The 20715-nt window shown below is 54.6% G+C and overlaps 5 protein-coding genes across 5 annotated transcripts; 2 read left to right on the top strand and 3 right to left on the bottom strand.

Annotated features, from left to right (window-relative positions):
* Positions 1–749: 749 nt before the first annotated feature.
* On the top strand, positions 750–5059 carry V2A60_003310 (alpha-1,2-mannosidase MNL1 domain-containing protein; the record flags this gene model as incomplete). Its single annotated transcript, XM_083254646.1, has 3 exons — positions 750–913; positions 1604–1865; positions 1961–5059. The coding sequence occupies 3 exons, from the start codon at positions 750–752 to the stop codon at positions 5057–5059; spliced, it is 3525 nt and encodes a 1174-aa protein (XP_083110772.1).
* An 807-nt stretch (positions 5060–5866) lies between these two features.
* V2A60_003309 (adenine phosphoribosyltransferase APT1) lies at positions 5867–6546 on the bottom strand (the record flags this gene model as incomplete). The annotated part of the gene is made up of 2 exons (XM_083254645.1): positions 5867–6012; positions 6078–6546. The coding sequence occupies 2 exons, from the start codon at positions 6544–6546 to the stop codon at positions 5867–5869; spliced, it is 615 nt and encodes a 204-aa protein (XP_083110771.1).
* Positions 6547–10044: 3498 nt separating this feature from the next.
* Positions 10045–12054, bottom strand: V2A60_003308 (uncharacterized protein; the record flags this gene model as incomplete). Its single annotated transcript, XM_083254644.1, has 4 exons — positions 10045–10609; positions 10670–11308; positions 11365–11582; positions 11647–12054. The coding sequence occupies 4 exons, from the start codon at positions 12052–12054 to the stop codon at positions 10045–10047; spliced, it is 1830 nt and encodes a 609-aa protein (XP_083110770.1).
* Positions 12055–13296: 1242 nt separating this feature from the next.
* Positions 13297–14598, bottom strand: V2A60_003307 (Pex12 amino terminal region-domain-containing protein; the record flags this gene model as incomplete). The annotated part of the gene is made up of 1 exon (XM_083254643.1): positions 13297–14598. The coding sequence occupies one exon, from the start codon at positions 14596–14598 to the stop codon at positions 13297–13299; it is 1302 nt and encodes a 433-aa protein (XP_083110769.1).
* Positions 14599–18227: 3629 nt separating this feature from the next.
* On the top strand, positions 18228–20093 carry V2A60_003306 (uncharacterized protein; the record flags this gene model as incomplete). Its single annotated transcript, XM_083254642.1, has 1 exon — positions 18228–20093. One exon carries the CDS (start codon positions 18228–18230, stop codon positions 20091–20093), a length of 1866 nt encoding a protein of 621 aa, XP_083110768.1.
* Between the last annotated feature and the right edge of the window lie 622 nt (positions 20094–20715).

Below are 20715 nucleotides of genomic sequence, written 5' to 3'. Positions count from 1 at the left end.
GTTTACGCATGGTTATCCGTACTGATGATATTGTACATAGTTGATAGTCTACGGCTCATGAAGGAAGAAACACGCAACCAAGGGAATGTACCGCTGTTCTTTGAGACACCAACTGTGACTTGCGTGCCATGTTCAAGTTCTTATACGATGATGTGAATGTGTTCGCGGACCTTGCCATGTGGTTCTTCACCCCGACCCGACTTTCCGGTTGCCCTTTTCGAGCCCAAAATTGTATACAATAGGTCGTAGCTGCCTAGTACCAGACAGAATAGACCATGCTACGGTACTGTTTAGTAAGTACCTACCTATGCCCCTTGCGCCCGCACGAGTCTCGATTGCTCAGGCAAGCAGTTGATACCCGCTAAAGTTACCGAGGAGTTAGACGCTAAGCGGCCTCGTTGGGCGTTTGATTGTCAAAGTTGAGGATCATCCTTAAATTGAAAATTATTTGCCTAGATTTGAAACAAATCAGAATGTTCATCTCGTCATGACTTTCTCACGTCGTTAGTTTTTAGGCCAAATCTGCCTGGTCGCAAAAGCTGGCCGCATGGTCTGGAGATATCAGCGCCGACCCAGCGTTGGCCTTGTGGTCCGCGCTCCATCGTGATGGAGCTCCGCCCGGCCCATTCTGCGGCCGTATGGGTCCCTCACCCCGGCTTAGACAACCGTTCACCACCACTCGAGTGTAAAACCACGACGAAGACACTCGGTTGGACACGATGCCCCTTTTCTGGCCTCTTGTAAGAGTCATGATCTTCGAGATGAGAAAATGTCTGGACCACTGCGATTGGCCCCAGCCGCGCCCGAGACCGGATGGCAGGACGCAGGACGGCGTTAGCAGCGGGCACTCTGTTGTGCAAGAGGCGTCCAATGATGCGCTCGAAGTCAAAATTTTCTCTTCAATTCAGGCTTTGTATGGCTCGCGTACCATTCCCAGGGCTGAAAGATACTGCCAATCGCCATGGGAAGCCACGGGGGGTGTAGATATGCCCTTCGAAATACTCCATTCTGGCTTATGTACTTCTACCTTCTCAGGGCTGAGCAGGTACATGAATGCATTTTATGTTTGCTTTCATGATTCCACCTGGTATCCATGTCAGGGGCTAATCGCTTCATGTTGCCTCAAAGGGGAGACAGGCAACTTCGCCGTTTGACTCTCGTATGGCAATAGCGTGTAAGTCGCGGATGGTTTGGCCCACAGGGTACGCACAATCACCAGAACATGTGATATCTCGGCCCGATGTAGATGAAGCTTTATTCCACCAGCACAGATTTTGCACTTGAGCGGAGGTAACTTGGCGTTGTAAGTTGTCATGGTAGCCCCATCATCGTAGATGCTGGCGATGTCTGACAGATTCAAGTTGTAGTATTACCTAATACGGGTCTAACCAGCCACGTCTAACCAGCCACACTACAACCCCACGCACGCAATGCAGGTCTCGTGCGATGTGGCGTAATTGAAGATGCCAGAAGTCCCCTAACAACCAGCGCATCATCCAGCAGCGACTGGTGGCCCAGGGACATCCAGAAAGTCGTCCGGTGATTGCGTTTCGAAAACTCCAGATGGAATCACACTTGCATGAGTCTTTATAGACCGTCACAGCGCCCGTGAGCGCGGGAACCCCGACTTTGTGATCCGGCTGCCGATGCGCATTCTCCCCCCGATCCCCGACGCCCATCGAGTTCGATCGAGATATCCTGCATGGAACATGTTTCTGTTAACAGTCCTTCTTACTTTGTGCGCGCTGCCATGGATGGCGCCGGCTATGCGGTCGGACCACCTGGCCAAGCTGCGGCAGGAGACGGTGGACATGTTTTACCACGGCTACAACAATTACATGCTGCATGCATTCCCAGAAGACGAGGTATAAGCCGCCGGATAGCTGTTTCATTTTGAGTTTTCATTGACGAGGTCTAATTGTCTCTCTCTCCATAACAGCTTCGTCCTGTAACGTGTCAGCCATTGACTCGAAATCCCAACAAGCCGGCTGACATTGGACTGAACGACGTGCTCGGCAACTACTCTCTGACTCTCATCGACAGCCTGTCGACTTTGGCCATTCTTGCCGGCGGGCCTGCTGACGAGAAATACACCGGGTCTCAGGCGCTGAGCGATTTTCAGGACGGCGTGGCGCAATTCGTGCTGTACTATGGCGATGGAAGACATGGCCCGTCAGGCCAGGGTATCAGATCCAGGGGCTTTGATCTCGACAGCAAGGTGCAAGTCTTCGAGACGGTTATTCGCGGCGTTGGTGGACTGCTGAGCGCACATCTCTTCGCCGTGGGTGATTTGCCGATCCGAGGCTACAACCCAGAAACCAACACAAAGACAAAGAGTGACGACCCTCTGGAAACAGCGCCCATATCCTGGCCCGGGGGCTTTCGTTACGACGGCCAGCTCTTGCGACTTGCTCTTGACCTATCTGAACGCCTTTTGCCGGCCTTCTACACCAAAACAGGGATACCATATCCGCGCGTCAATCTGCGCTCTGGCATTCCTTTCTACGTCAACTCGCCGCTGCACCAGGATCTCGAGGACGCGGAGCCCGTTGTCGACAATGCCGAAATCACCGAAACCTGCAGCGCGGGTGCGGGCAGCTTAACTCTCGAATTCACCGTGCTGAGCCGTCTCTCCGGAGACCCGCGCTTCGAGCAGGCCGCCAAGCGTGCCTTCTGGGAGGTGTGGAAGCGCCGGAGCGACATTGGTTTGATTGGCAATGGCATCGATGCCGAGCGCGGCGTCTGGATAGGTCCTCATTCTGGCATTGGCGCCGGGATGGACAGCTTCTTCGAGTATGCGCTCAAGAGCCACATACTCCTATCCGGGCAGGAAACGCCAAACATGACGCGATCCCAAAGGCGGAGCACAACAAGTTGGCTCGATCCCAACTCGCTGCATCCACCTCTGCCCCCGCAAATGCACTCCTCGGATGCGTTTCTGGAAGCGTGGCACGAGGCTCACGCGTCGGTGAAGCGCTACATTTACACGGATGACAACCATTTCCCGTATTATTCCAACAACCACCGCGCCACCGGGCAGGTGTATACGATGTGGATCGACAGTCTCGGTGCTTTTTACCCCGGTCTGTTAGCTCTGGCCGGTGAGATTGACGAGGCTATCGAGGCCAACCTCGTCTATACGGCGCTTTGGACACGCTACGGTGCCATCCCGGAACGCTGGTCTGTCCGGGAGAGCAACGTCGAGCCTGGCATTGCCTGGTGGCCGGGGAGGCCCGAGTTTATCGAGTCGACTTACCACATCTACCGCGCCACGGCTGACCCGTGGTACCTTCGAGTGGGCGAAATGGTGTTACACGACATCAAGCGCCGTTGTTGGGTTGCCTGTGGATGGGCCGGGCTGGAGAACGTGCTCTCGGGGGAGAAACAGGACCGCATGGAAAGCTTCTTCCTAGGAGAGACAACAAAATATCTCTACCTGCTCTTCGACCCGGAGCATCCTCTGAACAATCTTGACGCCGCCTACGTTTTCACGACCGAGGGGCACCCTCTCATCATCCCGCGCAAGGCGCATGGCTCCTCAGCACCCAGAAGGCGAACTTCGGGCGTGGCTCAGCAGAACGAAAAAGACGTGGCCGTATATAGCTACTACGACAGTCGATTTACGAATTCCTGCCCGGCCCCGCGCACACCATCAGAGCCACTGGCAGGGTCCAACACGGCCGCAAAACGCAACTTGTTTGACGTTTCGCGCTTCACCCATCTCTACAACACGCCCAACATGCACGGGCCGCTGGAATCGTTCGAAATCAAGGACGCGGAGAGGGGGCTCATCACACAGTACCGTGCCACATCGAACCATTCCGTCTTCCCGTGGACACTCCCACCCACAATGCTCCCGCACAACGGCACCTGCCCGGCGCCTGCGAATCGCATCTTGTCATGGATCGAGTTTCCCGCCTCCCAAGATGCGTCGCCGTCACTCTTCTCACGAAACAACGTGCAGCTACGATGGTATCACAATGTCGGCCCTACGGTCGAAAAGGTAGATGGGCTGAAGCTGCAGCTCGAGCAGGAGTTCAACGAGGCGGCTGGTAGCAACGTTTGGATGATCACGCACGCGGCCGGTAAGACGGTCGGCCGACACGAAAACGTCATGTTCCACGCAGACGACGTCCGGCGCTTTCGCGACGACGCCTTCTCCGTCCTCCGACGCAAGGATCTGGTGGAAGTGGTGCTGCTCGTCGAGCCGGAGCCGTCGACGGCCCGGACGAGCCAAGAGCTGCCACCGACCTCGATGCCGCTGCCCGTGCCCGGCTCCCTGGACGAGATCACAAGCATGGATGCCGCTCTTGGCAACGCGTCCTCCACTCAGAAGCAGTCTGCCGTCCGCGCTAGCGCCGAACCACCCGCCGCCGACCCAGACTCGCTTTTCAAGTCGATCCTGCGGGCCGTGTCGTCCGCGCTCGAGGGCAGCGCCACCATCAGCAGTCCATCACCCATGCCGTTCCGTGAGAGCGGTAGTGGCAGCCATCGCAGCGCCGAAGAGGACGGGGACGACAGCGGGGGCGCCTCTATCCACAGCTGGCTCGCCAACACGGCGACCGGCGCTGGCGCGTTCCCCCTGCCCGCTGTGCGAGACGCGCTTCTCCGCAGCAGCCCTGGCTTCTCGGCCGCCGACCCGGCGGCGTCGCTTCCGTGGCGCCGCGTGTACATGGCAGGCCTGGCGTGCGACGGCCCGCTGCCCGAAGACGCACCACGCCGACACCAGGTCATTGTGATGCAACGCGGCGGGTGCTCGTTTGGCGAGAAGCTCGACAACGTGCCGAGCTTCGCGCCCGACGTCGGCGGCGGCAGCCTGCAGCTCGTCGTCGTCGTGGACGAGGGCACCGACGCGCTCCACGACGCGCCGCGGCCGCTGCTGGCGACGGAGCAGCGCACGCCGCGCGGGGCGACCCGCGTCCACGGTATTCCGATGGTGCTCATGGCCGGCGCCAAGGGCACGTACGAGCTGTTTCGCGAAGCGTCAGCGGTCGGGCTGCGGCGCAAGTACGTGGTCAAGAGCCAAGGCTACGTGATTGAGAATGCCATCGTGCTGTAGACGCAAGCATATTCGGATGAGAGAGCGAGAGAGAGAGAGAGAGAGAACGAAAGAAAGGGGGGAGAGTGAGCAAGGAAGGAGAGAGGGGCTGTTTGAAGGATTTGAATCGTTTGTAAATAGGTATAAGTGTTCAGGGACCGTGTATGCATCTGGTTTATAGAAGAATTTAGATATGATGGCTATAGACGAACTGATTCATGATTACATATGTAAAGATTGAAGTATTCTTGAGATATGTATCTGGATGAAGAAAAGTGCCCGACACTATTAATGTGCACAGCTGGCTGCTCGTGTCGGAGCAAGTGGCAGTCATCTGCACAGCAGCTGGTCAGTAGATGACTACTGATGAGTGTCTATAAAACGATGACGGCAAAATCGAATTACAGAAAAATCAAAAAGAAAAATTGAGATTGCTACGCCTTTCCAACATCTTTTTTTTCTTCACATATTGCAAAACTTTTCCCCGGTCTCTCTCTTTCTCTCTCTTCGCTCGCCTTTCTTGTGTCACGGTGTATGCAGTAGAAATCGAGTATAAAACAAATTGCATTTCCTCCTTTGCTGCCCTCCTAGCAGGGCGATTCATTATATGCAGACGGTTGAATGTCGTGTCAAGGTTGTGGTGCATGTGGAGTCCAGTTTCCCCGGATATTAAAAATAGGTCGGCATTGACAGTTTGTGGTGTGTATGTGGGCAGATGGCGAAAGTGGCGTCAACGTGTGTTTGTATTAGGTCATGATCATGTCTATTGTTGAATGTGCGGATTTCGAGCGTCTCGTCTTGTGCATGTCGGGTGATGTTGTGGTGAGCTTAGGCGTCCTCGAGGAGAATGGTTGTGGGAGCAGCGCCAAGCTTATCGCGACCGTTAAGACCAGGAATCTCGAGGATAAAGAGGTAACCCATGACCTGGCCCTTGAGCTGGGTAACAAGGTCGGCAGCAGCCTTGGCAGAGCCACCTGGAGGAAGGAACAGTCAGCGGATGGGCCAAGCGATTGGGTGATGGTGGTGGGGGGTCATTTACCAGTGGCAATAATGTCGTCGACGACGAGAACCTTTTGGCCCTCACGAATGGCATCCTCCTGCATTTGAAAGAAGTCCTTGCCGTACTCTTTGACGTACTCGGCGGTGACGCAAGGGCCAGGGAGCTTGCCCTTCTTGCGGACGGCGGCAAAGGGGACGCCGAGGCGCAGGGCGAGGCCGGGGCCAAAGAGGAAGCCGCGTGCGTCGAGGCCAACAATGACGTCGGGCTTAGCATCGGCGAAGGTCTGAGCAATCTGAAGCTCGAGAGCGTTGACGAGAGTGGCATGGGCTTCGGGGTTGGCGAAGAGCGGCATGATATCGACAAAGTCAATACCGGGAATGGGAAAGTCCGGGAACTGGCGCAGGTTGTTGCGAAGGATTACCTTTGCACTGGCGAGTTGGGCGGCGGGGGAGGAGGCGGAGGAGGGCTGTCTTCCCGAGGCATCTTGGGCGCCTGCTGAATCACTCATTGTAAGCTCAACGTCGAGATGAGAGAGGGAGCGAGACTCTGGGCAAGAGGAGTATAGGCGGGGTGTGGGAGGGAAAGGGGATTGTGGAGGGGGGGAAAAACACAAGCCACGTATCAGGTGGTGATTCGAGGCAGAATTGGAGAGTAAAAAGAAGGGATAAAAGTGAAGAGGATATGAGTGCTAGAGTGAATAAAAGGGCAAAGGCGGTGCGAGTTTTGGGAAAATTGAGAATAATGCAGGGCGGGCAGCATGGAGGGGTAGTTTAGTTTGGGAGGTGCGCGGGCAGAGCAAACGGAGAGGGGGGAAATAGAGGGGAGGAGGCCCAAAGGTAGGTACTGAGTAGGTCGGCGGCCGGAGTGGTTAAGGTGGGATAAAAGCACGCACTTTGTTATTGGGTGGATATCGGTGGAGACGAAATGTGCCTTGAGGTGGATGGGCAAGCAAGTACTTAGGTAGGTAGCGATACCCAAGCTACTGAGGTACCTTGGAAGTTGCTTCAGTTGGATGTGCAGATTGGACGCGGGCAACTGGCGGATCGTCGAAATGGTGCTGGCAGGCGCAACAGGCCAACGTGCCCCAGTGTTTATTTAGGAAACAAGAAGAAGAAGAAGAAGAAGAAGAAGAAGATCGGGATTAAAAGAAAGACAGAGAGAGGGGGGGGGCCGGCGGGCAAGAGGAGCCAGTCAACAAACGGAGGCGGGCAGACACTTGGCACCTGGCAGAGGCAAAACAGCGACAGCCGACAACGCAATGTAAGGGGCGCGAGGACAAACGCCTTGCTTGAGGGTCAAGATAAGCAAGTGATGATGTGAGGAAGAAGAAGAGAATGAGAGAGAAAAAGAAGGAGCGAGATTGCGAGTGGCAGAAGAGGAATAAGGAGACAATAAAAATAAGTAGGGCCTTGGTAGGAAGGAGTCAAGGACCCAGGTGTCAGGACCCAAGGCTGTATGTAGATACCTAGGTACGCAGGTAGCTAAGTAAGTAGCTAATGCAGAGTCCAGGCCGGCAGCGCCCCAGCCAGGTCTACAGATAGTAGGTAAGTAAGTACCTACGGAGTACGTAGATTACGAGCAAAAGTACGGATAGGTTTGGCTACTTATCCTGGTGCATGCGCCGGGGGAGGGACGGAAGGCGAGGGGGGCTTGAAGAATGAGATGGAGACGTGACAAAACAAGACACGAGGTTAAGTAAGTGACCAATGTATTCGGAAACAAGACAAAAGAGAACAAAGGAGGGCGAAACAGTGCAGCAAGTATACACCGCGACGTTGTAACTCGACGCGCGCACTGGCAAAAGGTCGGTGAGTCTATCATTACTTTTATCAATGTTACTTGGAGGGGGGTGGATTTTTTTTTTCGTTCTTTTTTTATTTACTAATGGCTCGCTCGGTCTTGTTGCCTGAGGGCAACTATAGCATGGCTTGCTGCTCATGGTGGCCGTGGATGGGCCGGTTGGCTAGCTGGATGTGACGGATGGCTGGATGGATGGATGGATGGATGGATGGGTAGATGGATACGGGAAGAGAGGCATGATTCAGCGCCGAGCCAACGGAGAGCAAGGATGCCAGGAACAAGGGGAAAAAAAAAAGACTGGATCTTTGAAAAAATATGAAGATGGTTGTGTTTCAACATGGGAGAAAAAACCCTAAAATGATAAAAACACACGCACATGCATACTGGGTATACGCACCAGACATCAGTCGTGAGAGGACCTGGATAGAGAAAGAAAAGACAGGTTAAGTAGGTACTTACGGATACTGACCTATGAATTCTTATTACTGAGCATGTTCAAAGCGCAAAGCGCGCAGCATCACAGCCATGACCCGCAAAACATATTTATGTGCCTGCCACCTTCCTTGGCAGCTTGGCCTACTTACTTTTTTTATCCAACTACCCGTTTGGTAGGGCCTTTGGAAGGAGTACTCGGTAAGGTCCTTGCTTTATTTATGGATTGCCGCCGAATCAGTCCTTGTATCATTTTTTCCCCTGTATTTATTTGTACTTATTTGTAGTTTTTTTTTAGTCTTTGCTTTTTGTCAATGCCCTTTTCCTTTTTGCTCTAGTTTTCTGCAGAAACTGATCTTGTCCCTTGCCTTGTCATGCATGTGCATACGTGTAACATGCCCGCTTCTACTTAGTCTTGTTGTAGTTGCGTGCGCCTTTTTGTCTCGGTTGCCTGATGTTATCGATAGATGTTGCCGCCCGTTGATGGGCAGTTGTATACTTTTACTTTTCTTTAATCGAAATACAAACTAGTTGAGTTTTTTTGTTTCTTGTTTTTTATTTCTTAGCTTTACCTCACACACCGCATGGAACGAGGCGGCCATGTCTAAAAAGACTTCAATAGCTCAGCAGAAGAAAAGAACAAGAAGAATAAATAAAGGAAAACGGCTGCTTGACTCATCAAGCATCCCCTCGGCGCCTCACGGGCTAACGTGAGACCCATTATACGCTCGAGGAGGATCCGTCCAAACACATTGGCAGGGCCGTTACACGAGCACCCTTAGGCTGAGCATGACTGGTCTTACTTCTGACTTGTATTGAATTATAAATTCGGAAATGGCAAAAGGAATATCCGTGGCAACGAGCCGTACCTTCCGACCACAACAGGTGATCTCTCATATGTCATTATTTCAGCAATTAGTCAGGTTTGATTTATACCTTTTGGTCACTTTTCCAGAGTCTCCACGCCCACTTCTTAAACTACAAAGGAAGAAGAACAAGAATTGCAAACCACAGCTAAATAGAAAAAAATGAGAATGAAAATAATAAACCGAAAATAAGCCAAGAAAACACAATTGGCGGCACATCCACATCCGTCCATCGAAGCGGCCCGCACACCAAAAATGTCCACCCCTCCGCTGCCTCCCATGCCTCCCTTCACCCCTCCTCCCACATGGAAAACTGCACAGCCGATTACCCACTCCAACCAACCAAGGCTCAGCGATCAAGGTTGTGCTCATCGTTTTGCCTGTTGCCTTGCCTTGAGTCACGATGTTGACTTTTCCATCTTTTTCATCTTTTTCTCAAACTACTGATTTCTTTTCTTCTTCTTTCGTCTATTCTTTTGCTCCTCGGTTCCACCACTCGATCTAACATGTGCTCCTCTTCCACATTTCCGCACTTCCGCGCTTCCGCCATCTTCTCTCCCTCGTCTCTCCCCTTCTACAGCGTCTATCGCATCTCAGCCAACACCCGAGCAATATTCGGTTATTACATATTACTTCTATTCAATACTGCATAATCAACCCCGACCAAGTAGCAGCCCTCTAATCTCTATTCAGGCCGCGCGCAGGTGTGTATTCTAAGACAATGAAGAAACAAAAGTAAAAGGCACGCAAACGGGATTGGGGTATCAACGTCGGATCCAAACCAGGCCAAAACGCACCAAGAAAAAAACAAACAAAGATCCTACAATCTCTCATGCCCCGGACAGGTCCCCAAACGAAACAGACCCTGCAACTCTTCTCTCCTCTCCTCTTCCCGTTCCCCCCCTCTATTAATGAAATTGCAACCGGATAATCGAAAACATCATGTTCTGCAAGACGTGCAGCATCACCGCTACGCATGTCGGTAGCAGCTCTGGCCACACCGCCAGGTCTAGCTTGCCCTCCAGCCCGACATCCACCTTGAAGCAGTACCGTATCAGGCCTCGGACCGCCACGCTCGCCACTAGCTCGCACAGCCAGGTGATGGCCGAAAAGTACACCGTCAGGTTCAGGTTGTACGGCTCCGAGTCGCGATCAAACGCAAAGTACGGGTACACATCCTTGTTCGCGCCATAGTGCAGCACCAGTACGCTCCCCATAAACGTTGCCATCGACGCATTCTCTGCCAGGAACCGGATGAACACGTTTCGCGTCTGCAACTTCTGGTACGATCCGTATGTTTGCCCGTTAAGCCCCAGCACGCACATGGCTTTGTGGAACGTTTGCGTCATCATAAGCGGCGTCAGAATCACCAGACTCGTCGATGAGAGAATCTGAAGCACAATAAACTGTTGCGGCGTACGTAGACGAGCGTACAGCGCACGCACATAAGTTTGGTATGTCAGCATGAAATACCTGCAAACACCATGTTAGTGGAATATACTCGTGGCATGCCGCTCATCGAAATGCACTCACAGCTTAAACACCCAGCTCAGTGGGTAACTTCCCACCCTCTCACCCTCTCTTATTCCCAGCACCCAACCAGTAAGCGCGTCCAGCAGATGCACCGTAATGATCCATCCGTAGACATATACTACCGTCTCCAAGCTGTTGTGCGGTAGCGTCTGCAGGTAGAGCTCGGCATATGCTTCTCCGAGCACGTACGCCATCAGTCCGATAGACAACGCCACGCAGAGCCACAGGAACCGAATAAAGCTTGACGGAAGCCACCTACGCCTCATGGCTACGCCTTGCGGCCTTGTCGCCCCATATGACTGCAGTACGTCGTGCTCCCACAAGTCGCCCGGCACATTACGCCGTCGACGATCGGGCCGCGGCAGTGTGTCGGGCTCGCCCGTCCACCATGATGTGGTAAAAATCCGCTGCGTTTCGGAAAGAGAGTGTCGCAGGCCAATGTGTCGTTCGTTTGTCATGAGAATGAGAAACGCAATGGCTACAGGCATGGCCATCACGCAAAATGTCCACGAGATCCACGAAGTGTTGTGATTCGTCAAGAAGCGAGTCTCTGGCATCAGATAAATGGGCACCGGGACTGCCAGAGATATAATGGCAATTAACGATACTGTAACGGGAAACCCCAAAATCTTCGGCCACCTGGAGCAAGTAAGTTATATGGCTCAACCGTAGTCATCGTAATCTATTCCACTGACCAGTTGAGGTTGTAGAGATTAAACACCTTGGTAATCCACACCAACGCTGTAGCATTGTAAAAGCCGTAGTATATGAAGAGAAAAAACCAAAAGTTGACCTCGACGTTGGCAGCCCCATACCCAGGACGCTTGCCAGGCCTTGACGGGTCTGCCTGGTCGTCATCGTCGTCTCTTGGCAGGGGGTACTGGGGAAACGGAATCGCGCACCACGCAATTGCCTAGAAACCACACATGATTAGAAGTCGCTTTCATCCACGCACACGCAGGAGCCCACCGACGTACTAGGATGGCAGGCATAAACACCAGCAGCCCATATCGGCTCCACCACCTATCCACAACCTTCATGACCGCCGACTGCCTGGGATCGACCCAGAGGTCAATCACGAACTTCTGCCACAGCCGATCCCAGGTCGTAGCGGTTTCGCGGAGCTCGAGCCGGCCGTCGCGGCGGATGCACTCGTCCTCGCTGTCGCTGTCGCCGAGGTGGGCGGCAATGAGGGCGCCGTAGCCGACATGGACGCTGCCGCGTCCGGCCGCGATGCTATCCGAGAGGAGACCGAGCTGGCTGTTGCGGCGGATGCCAAACTCGGGGCGTGGCGGCACGGCACGGAAGCGACCGAGGAGCGGCGACGAGTCGTTGGGCCGTACGCGGGACTCGCTGCCCTGGGTGAATTGGAAGAAGCTGGGCATGGCTGGTCCTATGCTCAGAGGGCCAGCCCTCTCGTTTTGGAAAGCTTATCTTGCAGGTAAGAGAGGGAAGCTCGGGTTCGGGCACAGCAGGGGACAGCTGTTCCTCTGAGCGTTGGGCCAAATTGTCAAGCTTCTCCTCCCTTAAGCCGGATGACCTCTAGACAGCGGACTCTCAACGCGACACCAAGTGTCCCACGACGCGCGGTCGCGAGAAGGGCGGTGCAGTACAAGCAGAGTATCTGTTCAGCTTTGGTGTGTTGTATCATTTACTCGATCATATTGTGGACGTGTTGCAAAATCGATCGGTCGTCTGTGCAGCCCGCGCAACAGACTGGCTTTCTTCGTTTCCCTGGGGAAAGGGGAATGAAGAAGTAGGTAGGAAGCAAGAATAGCCAAATCGTCGGCCTAGAAAAGGGCGGTTTGTGGATATCCCAGGTAAATTGGCGGTTGCCGGTCCTATTTAGCAGGAAAGTACGGAGTACCTACTTACCTTGCCTTACCTTGCCTTACCTTGCCTTACCTTGCTAAGTACTTACCTGGATGCCTGGCACCTGGGTACCTGGGGAGGGAGATGGATGTGCAAGGTAATATTACTGGTAGAAGCAGGCTGCCTCCACAAAGGAGCCGCTGTGGGTATGACGCCACACAAGCTGTCAAGGGTCGAGATGCGTGCCTGACAGAGCCCAACAGCCGGGATGCAATGCACTTTGCACGCAGATAATGTTCCACAACGCGAGATGGTGATAAATCCGCTGAGCATTGCCTATTTGAATCTCGTGTCCTGCACAGTATCTACGGGTCAATCTGAGCAGCAAATCTCGGCAGCTGTGTAACGTAGTGATAGATATCCTTAGAATATCAGGGCCCCGCTGTAGCAGATTTGCTTCAGCGCATCGACGGTCGGCCATTTAGGCGTCATGCTCCATCGGCACAGCACGTCAAAGATCATGCTGCCAGTACTAGTCGCATCAACTAAGATAGTTACTCTCTCGACACTAGGGCAGTCATATGCTCATGCCTATGTGTAGCCAAGCCAACATGAATCGCTTCAAGAGAACTAATCAAACATGTATATACATCTGCCCATTTTCCAAGTAGAACCAAACATCTCCCCGCCCCGCCATGCAAAGAATAGAAAGAAACAATATCAGAGCTTATGCGCTCTCATTTTGTTTAGTACACTCTCACGCCGCCTTGGTCGTGTTTCGTAAATCTAAGTAGCTGCATCGTCGACATCAAGCTTTACTCCTCGGCCGCCTCCTCCTCCTCCTCCTCGTCCATGCCACCAGTCACGTCCTCTGAAAAGGCCACCGTCTTGTGGCCGCCCGGTCTGGCTCTGGCGGGCTCCACGACATCGCCATCCCACGGCCGGCACTCCTTGACGTGCTCGCCGCAGCGCAGACACGTAATGCCCTCGCCCTCCTCGCGCTCTAGCCGGATCGCCAGGCAGACGAAGCAGTAGACGCAGCCGCAGGGGATCGTCTCGTATGGGTTCGTCACGTCCGTCTGCGCGGAGCCGACAACGCCGCTCGACGCCGCCGCCGCCATAATTTCGTTTTCTGTCGTTGCCTCGTTCTGATCCTGGTAGCAGATGGCGCACGTACGCTCCGGCAGAAACCCGTACTCGCCCAGGGTGCCGCCGCCCTCCGAGGCGCTCGTGCTGCTCGTGTTGACAATCTCCTTGGTCTTGCGCCACGTACGGCTCAGCCAGCGCCGCCAGCGGTTGATACCAATGAGCGGCAGCACGAACAGCAGGAATTCGGTAAAGGCGTGCCACACCAGCTGCCGATTCAGGTACTCAAACGAGACCTCACGGCTGACCTGGCTCGTCGGCGGCGCCAGCCGCATTCGCAGTATCCGGTCGAGCAACGTGCGGTAGCGACCGTGCAGCAGGAATACGAGAAATGACGCGCACGCCGCCGCCGAGTGCACCGTCGTCAGGCGCGACGTCCACCGCGACAGCAGCCGCACGCGCGGGCTGGGCTCATCGTACCCCTCATCCTGCTCTACGAGCCAGGCCTCCCACTTGCTCCACGCGTACTTTCCCACGACGCTAACGAGGCCGTGGAGCGACTTTTGCGTCCGCGACGGCGCAACCAGCACGGGGCCGTTGCTGCGCGCGTCGGTGTACTTGAGGTTCTGCAGGGCCGCGCCGTAGGTGGCGTCGTGGTCCCAGATCGTGAGCTTGAAGAGAACGGCGCGCAGCCCGAGGATAATTTCATCGGACCAGTCGTCGTGCAGGTGCCCGCCGGCAAAGTATTTGAGGGCGTCGGCGACCTGCGTCTTGAGCAGGTCGACGAGCTCGTCGTCGAGGAGTTCGGCATCGACCTGCGCGACGCGAAACGCCGGTCTCGTGCCCTCGCGCGACGACACGGCGTCCCAGGCGGTCGCGAGGCCGCTAAACGGGAACGGCAGACGCTGCAGCTGGGCGCTGGTCCGCGATGCCTCTCGCTGGGCGGCGATGCGGGCCGCGGCTTGGACCTCACGGGCCTGTCGGCGGGCGGCGACCCGCTGCTGGGCTTGCACGAAGCTCGATTCGCTCATTGGTGCGGCATCAGATCTTGTGTATGCTGTCGGCTCTGCGTGTTGGGGTGGAGATGTCGACAGTGATGCGTGTTGTTTATATTGAAAGAAGGACGAAAGAGAAGTAGAGGGCGCAAACAGCACATGGAGCTTCTCTGAAGTCGTGCATCCCGCGGCCTGCCGTTTTTTAGCGTCTTTGCTGGGGCGGCATCGGCCAGCCGAGGCTAACTTTTCGGTGCTGGAGCAGCCGTCACGCATTCGGCGTAGACAAAGGCTACTCAACAACCCAGCGCTCCACCAACTCAGACATGAGACGATTACACTGCAGGCTGCAAATAAGCGTCCTCTATTGTTACCCGGGCTGCTTTGAATAGATACCTAGCTGTCGATCAGCTCCCATAGACAGCCTAGGCTGCAGGTCCTCAGCAGGTACAACCACATACGACGCTATGAAACCTTTGCCCCAATTCTATGGGGGAAAGACTCTCATAATTTTCATCTCTTTTATTTCCCAATTGAAATCTAATGTCTACGTTGCGTATATTAGAAGAGGTCCGTCCTGTGCGATCCAGGGCTCGCCCGCTCACAAGTATTGCCAGCGGCCGATAGGTCCGTTATAGTGGCTCACCGCCAATACGGCCAGCTTCTGTTTGTTTGCGCCTGTAGCCGCTTTTGCCAATGAACCGTCCATCACCCATGAGACAGCACTGGTCGTTGTCCCGCAGCGTATTTATCGCCAATGTTTCCGAGATGTTTGTCCGACAGCTCCAGCTATCCGGAGAGCCAAATTTCTCCACAAACTGTAGCAGGCACGCAGCGTTGTGCTGTAACTTCCAGCCCCGCCACCGACGAGCCTGCCAAAAAAGCTATCGTCCTACCTAAGAGACAGAAGAGATTTGCCGCCAAAGTAAAGACCGGATGCATGACGTGTCGGTAAGAGCTTCATCCAAAATGACCTTTTAACAATTCGAGACGGCTGACCTAGTATGGTGGCGGCAGACGTCGACATATAAAGTGTGATGAAGGCAAACCATCATGCAAGAAGTGTGCGTATAGCGTTTGCGCCGAATAACTCAGGCCAGTTCCCATGACCTCTTTCGGTCCCTGACACTTTTCTCTCGTAGGTACATCCGCTGGAAGAGATTGCCAGTATCCCCCTCTCGTTTTTCGCTTCACTGCGAACCAATCCGTTGAAAACGCCTCCGCGCCACCACAGAAGCCTCTAAACATCCGACCCAAAGTATCCATAGCTCCGCAGGGCATGCGAGTTGACCGCCAGGAAGCGCATGTCTTTGACCTATTCCGCCTACGCACAGCCCATCAAGTTGGTGGCAGCTTTAACCAGGCCTTTTGGACCGGTGATGTCTTGCGGGCGACGAGTGTCTATCCCGCCGTCTGGCATGCCTGCCTCTCTTTCGCCGCTCTTGACCACAGGGCAAAAAAACCCAAAGCTCCCGAAGCCGACAAGAATTCACTTTATGCTTTTGCGCTGCTGCAACATAATGCTTCTATTAGACACATGGTCAAAATTGCACAACAAGCCTCCCCAAGCTATGCAGACCAGGAGGCATTTATGCTCGTCAGCATGCTCTACACGGGTCTGTGTTGCCTGCAGGGGGATGTAGCACAAGCAGCTGAGCATGCCCGTACCAGCATACTACTATTCTATCAATGGCGGTTCTGGGAGCATCAACAGCAAGGACGGCGGGATCATATTCTCTCACCGGGGGCGCTCATCTCCCTCATCTCGCTCTACGAATCCCAAATTTTCGGCCGTATAAGAGATGTGCCAAGGCCAAATTGGTATCTTGAGAGTACCCTACCAACTGGGCCATCTGAGCCTTATCAGTCCATGAGCGAAGCGTTTGTCGACATTCAGCCCATGTTGACGGCCATTTTTCAAGCTTTCCCAATGGTTACCTTGCCCGGGGACATTTCCAAGATCACAGACTATGATGACAGGGTTCGACAATACAAGAATCGGTTTACTGTTTGGAGATTGAAATTCAATGCATTGCTGGACACGCGACCTGACGACAGTTCTACAAAGCGTGGTGCAATTCAACTTCAGCTCATGGAAGTGGCCGTCTACGTATGCTTGCATCTGGATCGTTCTCTCGGGGAGGAATCCTTTGATCACTTTACCGAATCATTTGCAAGGATCAATAACCTTTCTAGGCAACTCATCCATCTCGAAAGGGAGGCAGAGGCAAGGCAGGGCATCGACGGGCAAGGGTTCTCGTATTCTGTTTCTGTTGCCGAACTGCTGTTTGGAGTTGGGCGCACATGCCGCGATCGGCTGATACGGCGAGAGGCGGTCGCACTACTCCGTCAGTGGCCGAGAAGAGACGGCGTATGGCGGCCAATTGTAGTAGCGGCTATGTGCGCTGCGATTATTGAGTTGGAGGAAGGAACGTGGTACCATGCGAGATCGATCGAGCCGGACAAATGCAGCTGCGTATACGAGGAACTCATCTGCAACAACCACCGAGTTGGCCGTCTCGAACTGAGAATGTCGGCCCCAGGCCAGGCGTCCGTCTATTTTCGAACCGTGAGCGATGTTCGACACCAGCGCAACGGCTTGACAAAGACAATCTCAATAGGCGAAGCGCCCACTCGATAGCCTATAAGGCGAACTTGGTGAGGGCTGAATCTGGTAAGAAGGGAAAAGAAAAAGTATCCCAGGTTCTCTCTTTACTCAGAAAAGATAACCAGAAGCTCAAGACGGCATATCGAGTATGATACAAAAGAAAAGCCAAACGGCCTCTCCCGGAGTCACGGCGCTGTTTGCACCCCACTGGCGGACCACGCGCCGCCGGCCCCGTCAGGCAGGGCTGCCAGCTGGCGGACTCGACAGCGGGGTCATGTGCGGCTTGCTGCCTTTTGGTCATCCTCCCGCTCATGACCTGGTGATGCAGGTTTTTTTCTTTTTCAACACCCAAACCCTCCAGTTCTCTTACGGCCTCTTTGCGCAATACAGACAATAGTGTAATTACATCGCATGATATGCATCAACAATCCGCACCTCCGTGCCAAGTCTTGTTTGGCCGTTGGCCCCACCAACTCAAGAACCCACAACTAGCAGCTCTCAATTGTTAGCGTCCGGCTGCCCCCTCCCCTCCCCATACACCGGCGCAAGGCAGCCAGGACGTCACCGCCACCAATCAATTGCCACCATCCATCAACAATTGCGACACCGATCTTGTCGCTGCCTTGGCTTCTTGCTCTGTTGGCATTGCTTTTCTTCCTCTCATTAGCGTCGACGAGACCCCTGCCCGCGAACTCTTGTTGTGACTCATCTGCAAAGCGGCGTTTCTGCCTGAACTTGCTAAATTTTAGCATTTAAGCAGGCCGCCATTCGTATCAATACGCGCCGAACTCCAGATCTCTAATCGTTGTCTCCCGTGAGCGGTGCCAAAACACTTCCCAGCCCCGGCGCGTGACTTTTTGTCATAAGCAGGGTGGCTATTGTTCGCGACCTGTCTTCGTCTTTCTTCTTTCATCAAGAATCTAAGGACCTTGAGAAGACAAGGAGACGAAAGTACGGAAGTAACCTTGCCACCCTCGCTTCAGGCAATTTGTCGCCTCATCGGTCGTTCTCATACCTCGCTCACCCGTGTTGGTCTCAGCATTTTCTTTTGTGCGACATCATGTCCTCACGCAGACGGCAGATTCCCGTCGAAGATTCATGGCGCATAGTTGACGGCGAAAACGACAGCTTTGACACGTCCCTTCTACCCGGAGCGACACCAGACGACGACGACGTTCTGTCACCGCTTTCCAGCGAGCAGCCCTCATCTGGCTTGCCCTCGCAGCTGCCTCCCGGTTCGCAGAGCCAGCCAAACTCAAACTTCGGTTCACAAGACAGCATCCGCGACTTTGCCAAGCACCAAGCTGACGACAACGTCATCCTGCGGGAGCCGTTCCGCCCGAGCATACCGTCGTCCGTGGTGGGCAGCAGCAGCCACAGTCCACGCTCCGCACATAGTTACCGCACGCCGGAACCCCAGTTCAGAATGCCAACGGTCGATTTTGGCAGCGACCGTAGGAGCTCCTGTCAAAGCTCGCGCACAGTCCGGCCCGGTACCGTAGACAGCAGTCCCCGCGGCGGCGAGTCGGCCGTGGTACGACGGCGCGGATACGCGTCACAGACCAGTCCAGTGAAGCGCCGGAGCGCGCGACCAAGAATGAAACATGACGACTCTGAGACACATCACCGAGGCCGAGACGATGACGGTCCTTCTATCCTGTCGATTTCGGCCGGCATCGCGCGATGGGCAGTCGCCGTGATCGGCCTCGCGTTCCAATACGCCAAGCGGCCTCTCGCACTCCTCCTCGCGGTGTACCTCTCCTGCGGCGCCATCATTGTCACGCAAAACATGTTGCAGAGGTCCGTCTACCACTCGCTATCACCTATCTGCCGCCTGCCCGGCGCCTCGCTCCTAAACCTGCCGTTCTGCCCCGGCGGCGGCAGCGGGGTCGGCGGCGACGCGCCTGACCTCCCCGCCCAGCCCGTCGAGTTCGACGACTTGATGGGCGTTCAGGCCAAGTTTGAGGATGTTCTGGAGCGGAGCGTTGACGGAGCGTCGCTGCCGCTCGAAATGAAGCGATCGGAGACCGGCTTGCGTGACCTGCGCACGCTCGTCAAACATAGCGATATTCAGGGGCGCGACGAGCTCCTGTTTGAGCTCGACGGCTTCGTCGACACGGCACGTCAAAGCGCCGCCGACCTGCAGCGCTTCAACACCCACGTCGGCTCTGCCGTTGATGCCGTCATTACCATCAACCGCTGGACCGCGCGGTACATTGACTCGCTCGCGCCCCTCTCCAGTGACGTCGGCGGTGCCGCCTCTCACTCGTCACCTTCTTCTTCTCTCGCCACCTGGTCGGGCTGGCTCTTTTCACCGTTCCAGCCCGCCGAGCAGGTCTTTAGCGAGCGCGTCCTGCGCGACAAGTACATTGAGCACACGACGCTCGTCTCAGAGCGCATCGCCGCCCTCCTCCTCGAGGCGCAAGCCGTCTTGCGCCTGCTGACCAAGGCCGAGGATCATCTCTCGCTCATCTATGAGGTGTCATCGCGCTCCGCTGCCGCGCTCTCGTCGCGCCGCGACGAGATCCTCTGGAACGTGTGGACGCTCGTCGGCGGCAACGCCCGCCGTCTCGGCCACCTGTCGCGGCAGCTGGCGCTCCTGCGGCGCGTCGACGCCCAACGTTCCTCGGCCGTCGCCCAGGTAAGCGCCCTCGTCCTCGAGCTCGAGGCCATCCAGGCCGGCCTCGGCGACCTGCGCGACCGCGTCGCCGAGCCGGGCGTCCTCCGCGATGGCGGCAGCCCCGCCGCCGCCGGCCTCCCCCTCACCATCCACATCGAGACCATTGATCGCGGTGTCGAGCGCCTCGAGGCCGCGCGGCGGCGAATCCGCGCCGCAGAGGACGATCGCGTCCGTGAGGCGCTCGCCAAGGGTGGCGTGCGCGATGATGATCAAGACAGGCTGATTGGCGATTCGTCTCGTTCATGATTTGGGTTTGTTTGCTTTTGCTGAAACATTTCGTATAACATGTTGTTCTTGTTGTTCTTTATGCACCGCAATGATGAAAATGACATGGCTCAAAGTGTGTCGTCTTCTTTTCCTTGGTAAACTATTGATGAGAAACGATATTTGTTACTATAGGCGCTGGGAAATAGATAAAGGTACTTTTTGTTTTTATTTTGTTCCTTGTTCTTTGTTTTTGTTTTTGTTTCTTGCTCAGGAGTTACGTTTTCATAGGCGTTGGCCCTTTTTCTCCTCCCGCGCATGGACAGGATCTTGCAAAGAAGAGAAAGAAAACCTCAAACATTTGTAGATTATAACAAATACAGACAGCTTTTTCTATTGCTCCTTGTTTCGCAAGTCTACAGCTTTCGGTCGAATTGATGGTGGTTCAGACGATATACAATCAAGTACAGCACTGTTGAGCATGTGGAAAATGATGAAATAGTTGCAATATGCGAATATGTGTATATAGTATAAAACTCCACCGCACCATTTTGTGTGCGCCCAATTGACTCATGCTCCCGGGTTGAGAATTCAAGTTTTCAACGTGGAAATAGAAGACATACCTCAGATGGCCATTATATAATATATCAAGCAGCTGGAAAGC

This window comes from Cordyceps javanica, chromosome 2 (genome assembly GCF_051103115.1).
Source record: "Cordyceps javanica chromosome 2, complete sequence".
Lineage (NCBI taxonomy): Eukaryota > Fungi > Ascomycota > Sordariomycetes > Hypocreales > Cordycipitaceae > Cordyceps > Cordyceps javanica.
The sequence above is the reverse complement of the archived record's forward strand: the minus strand, read 5'-3'. Positions and strand labels throughout refer to the sequence as shown.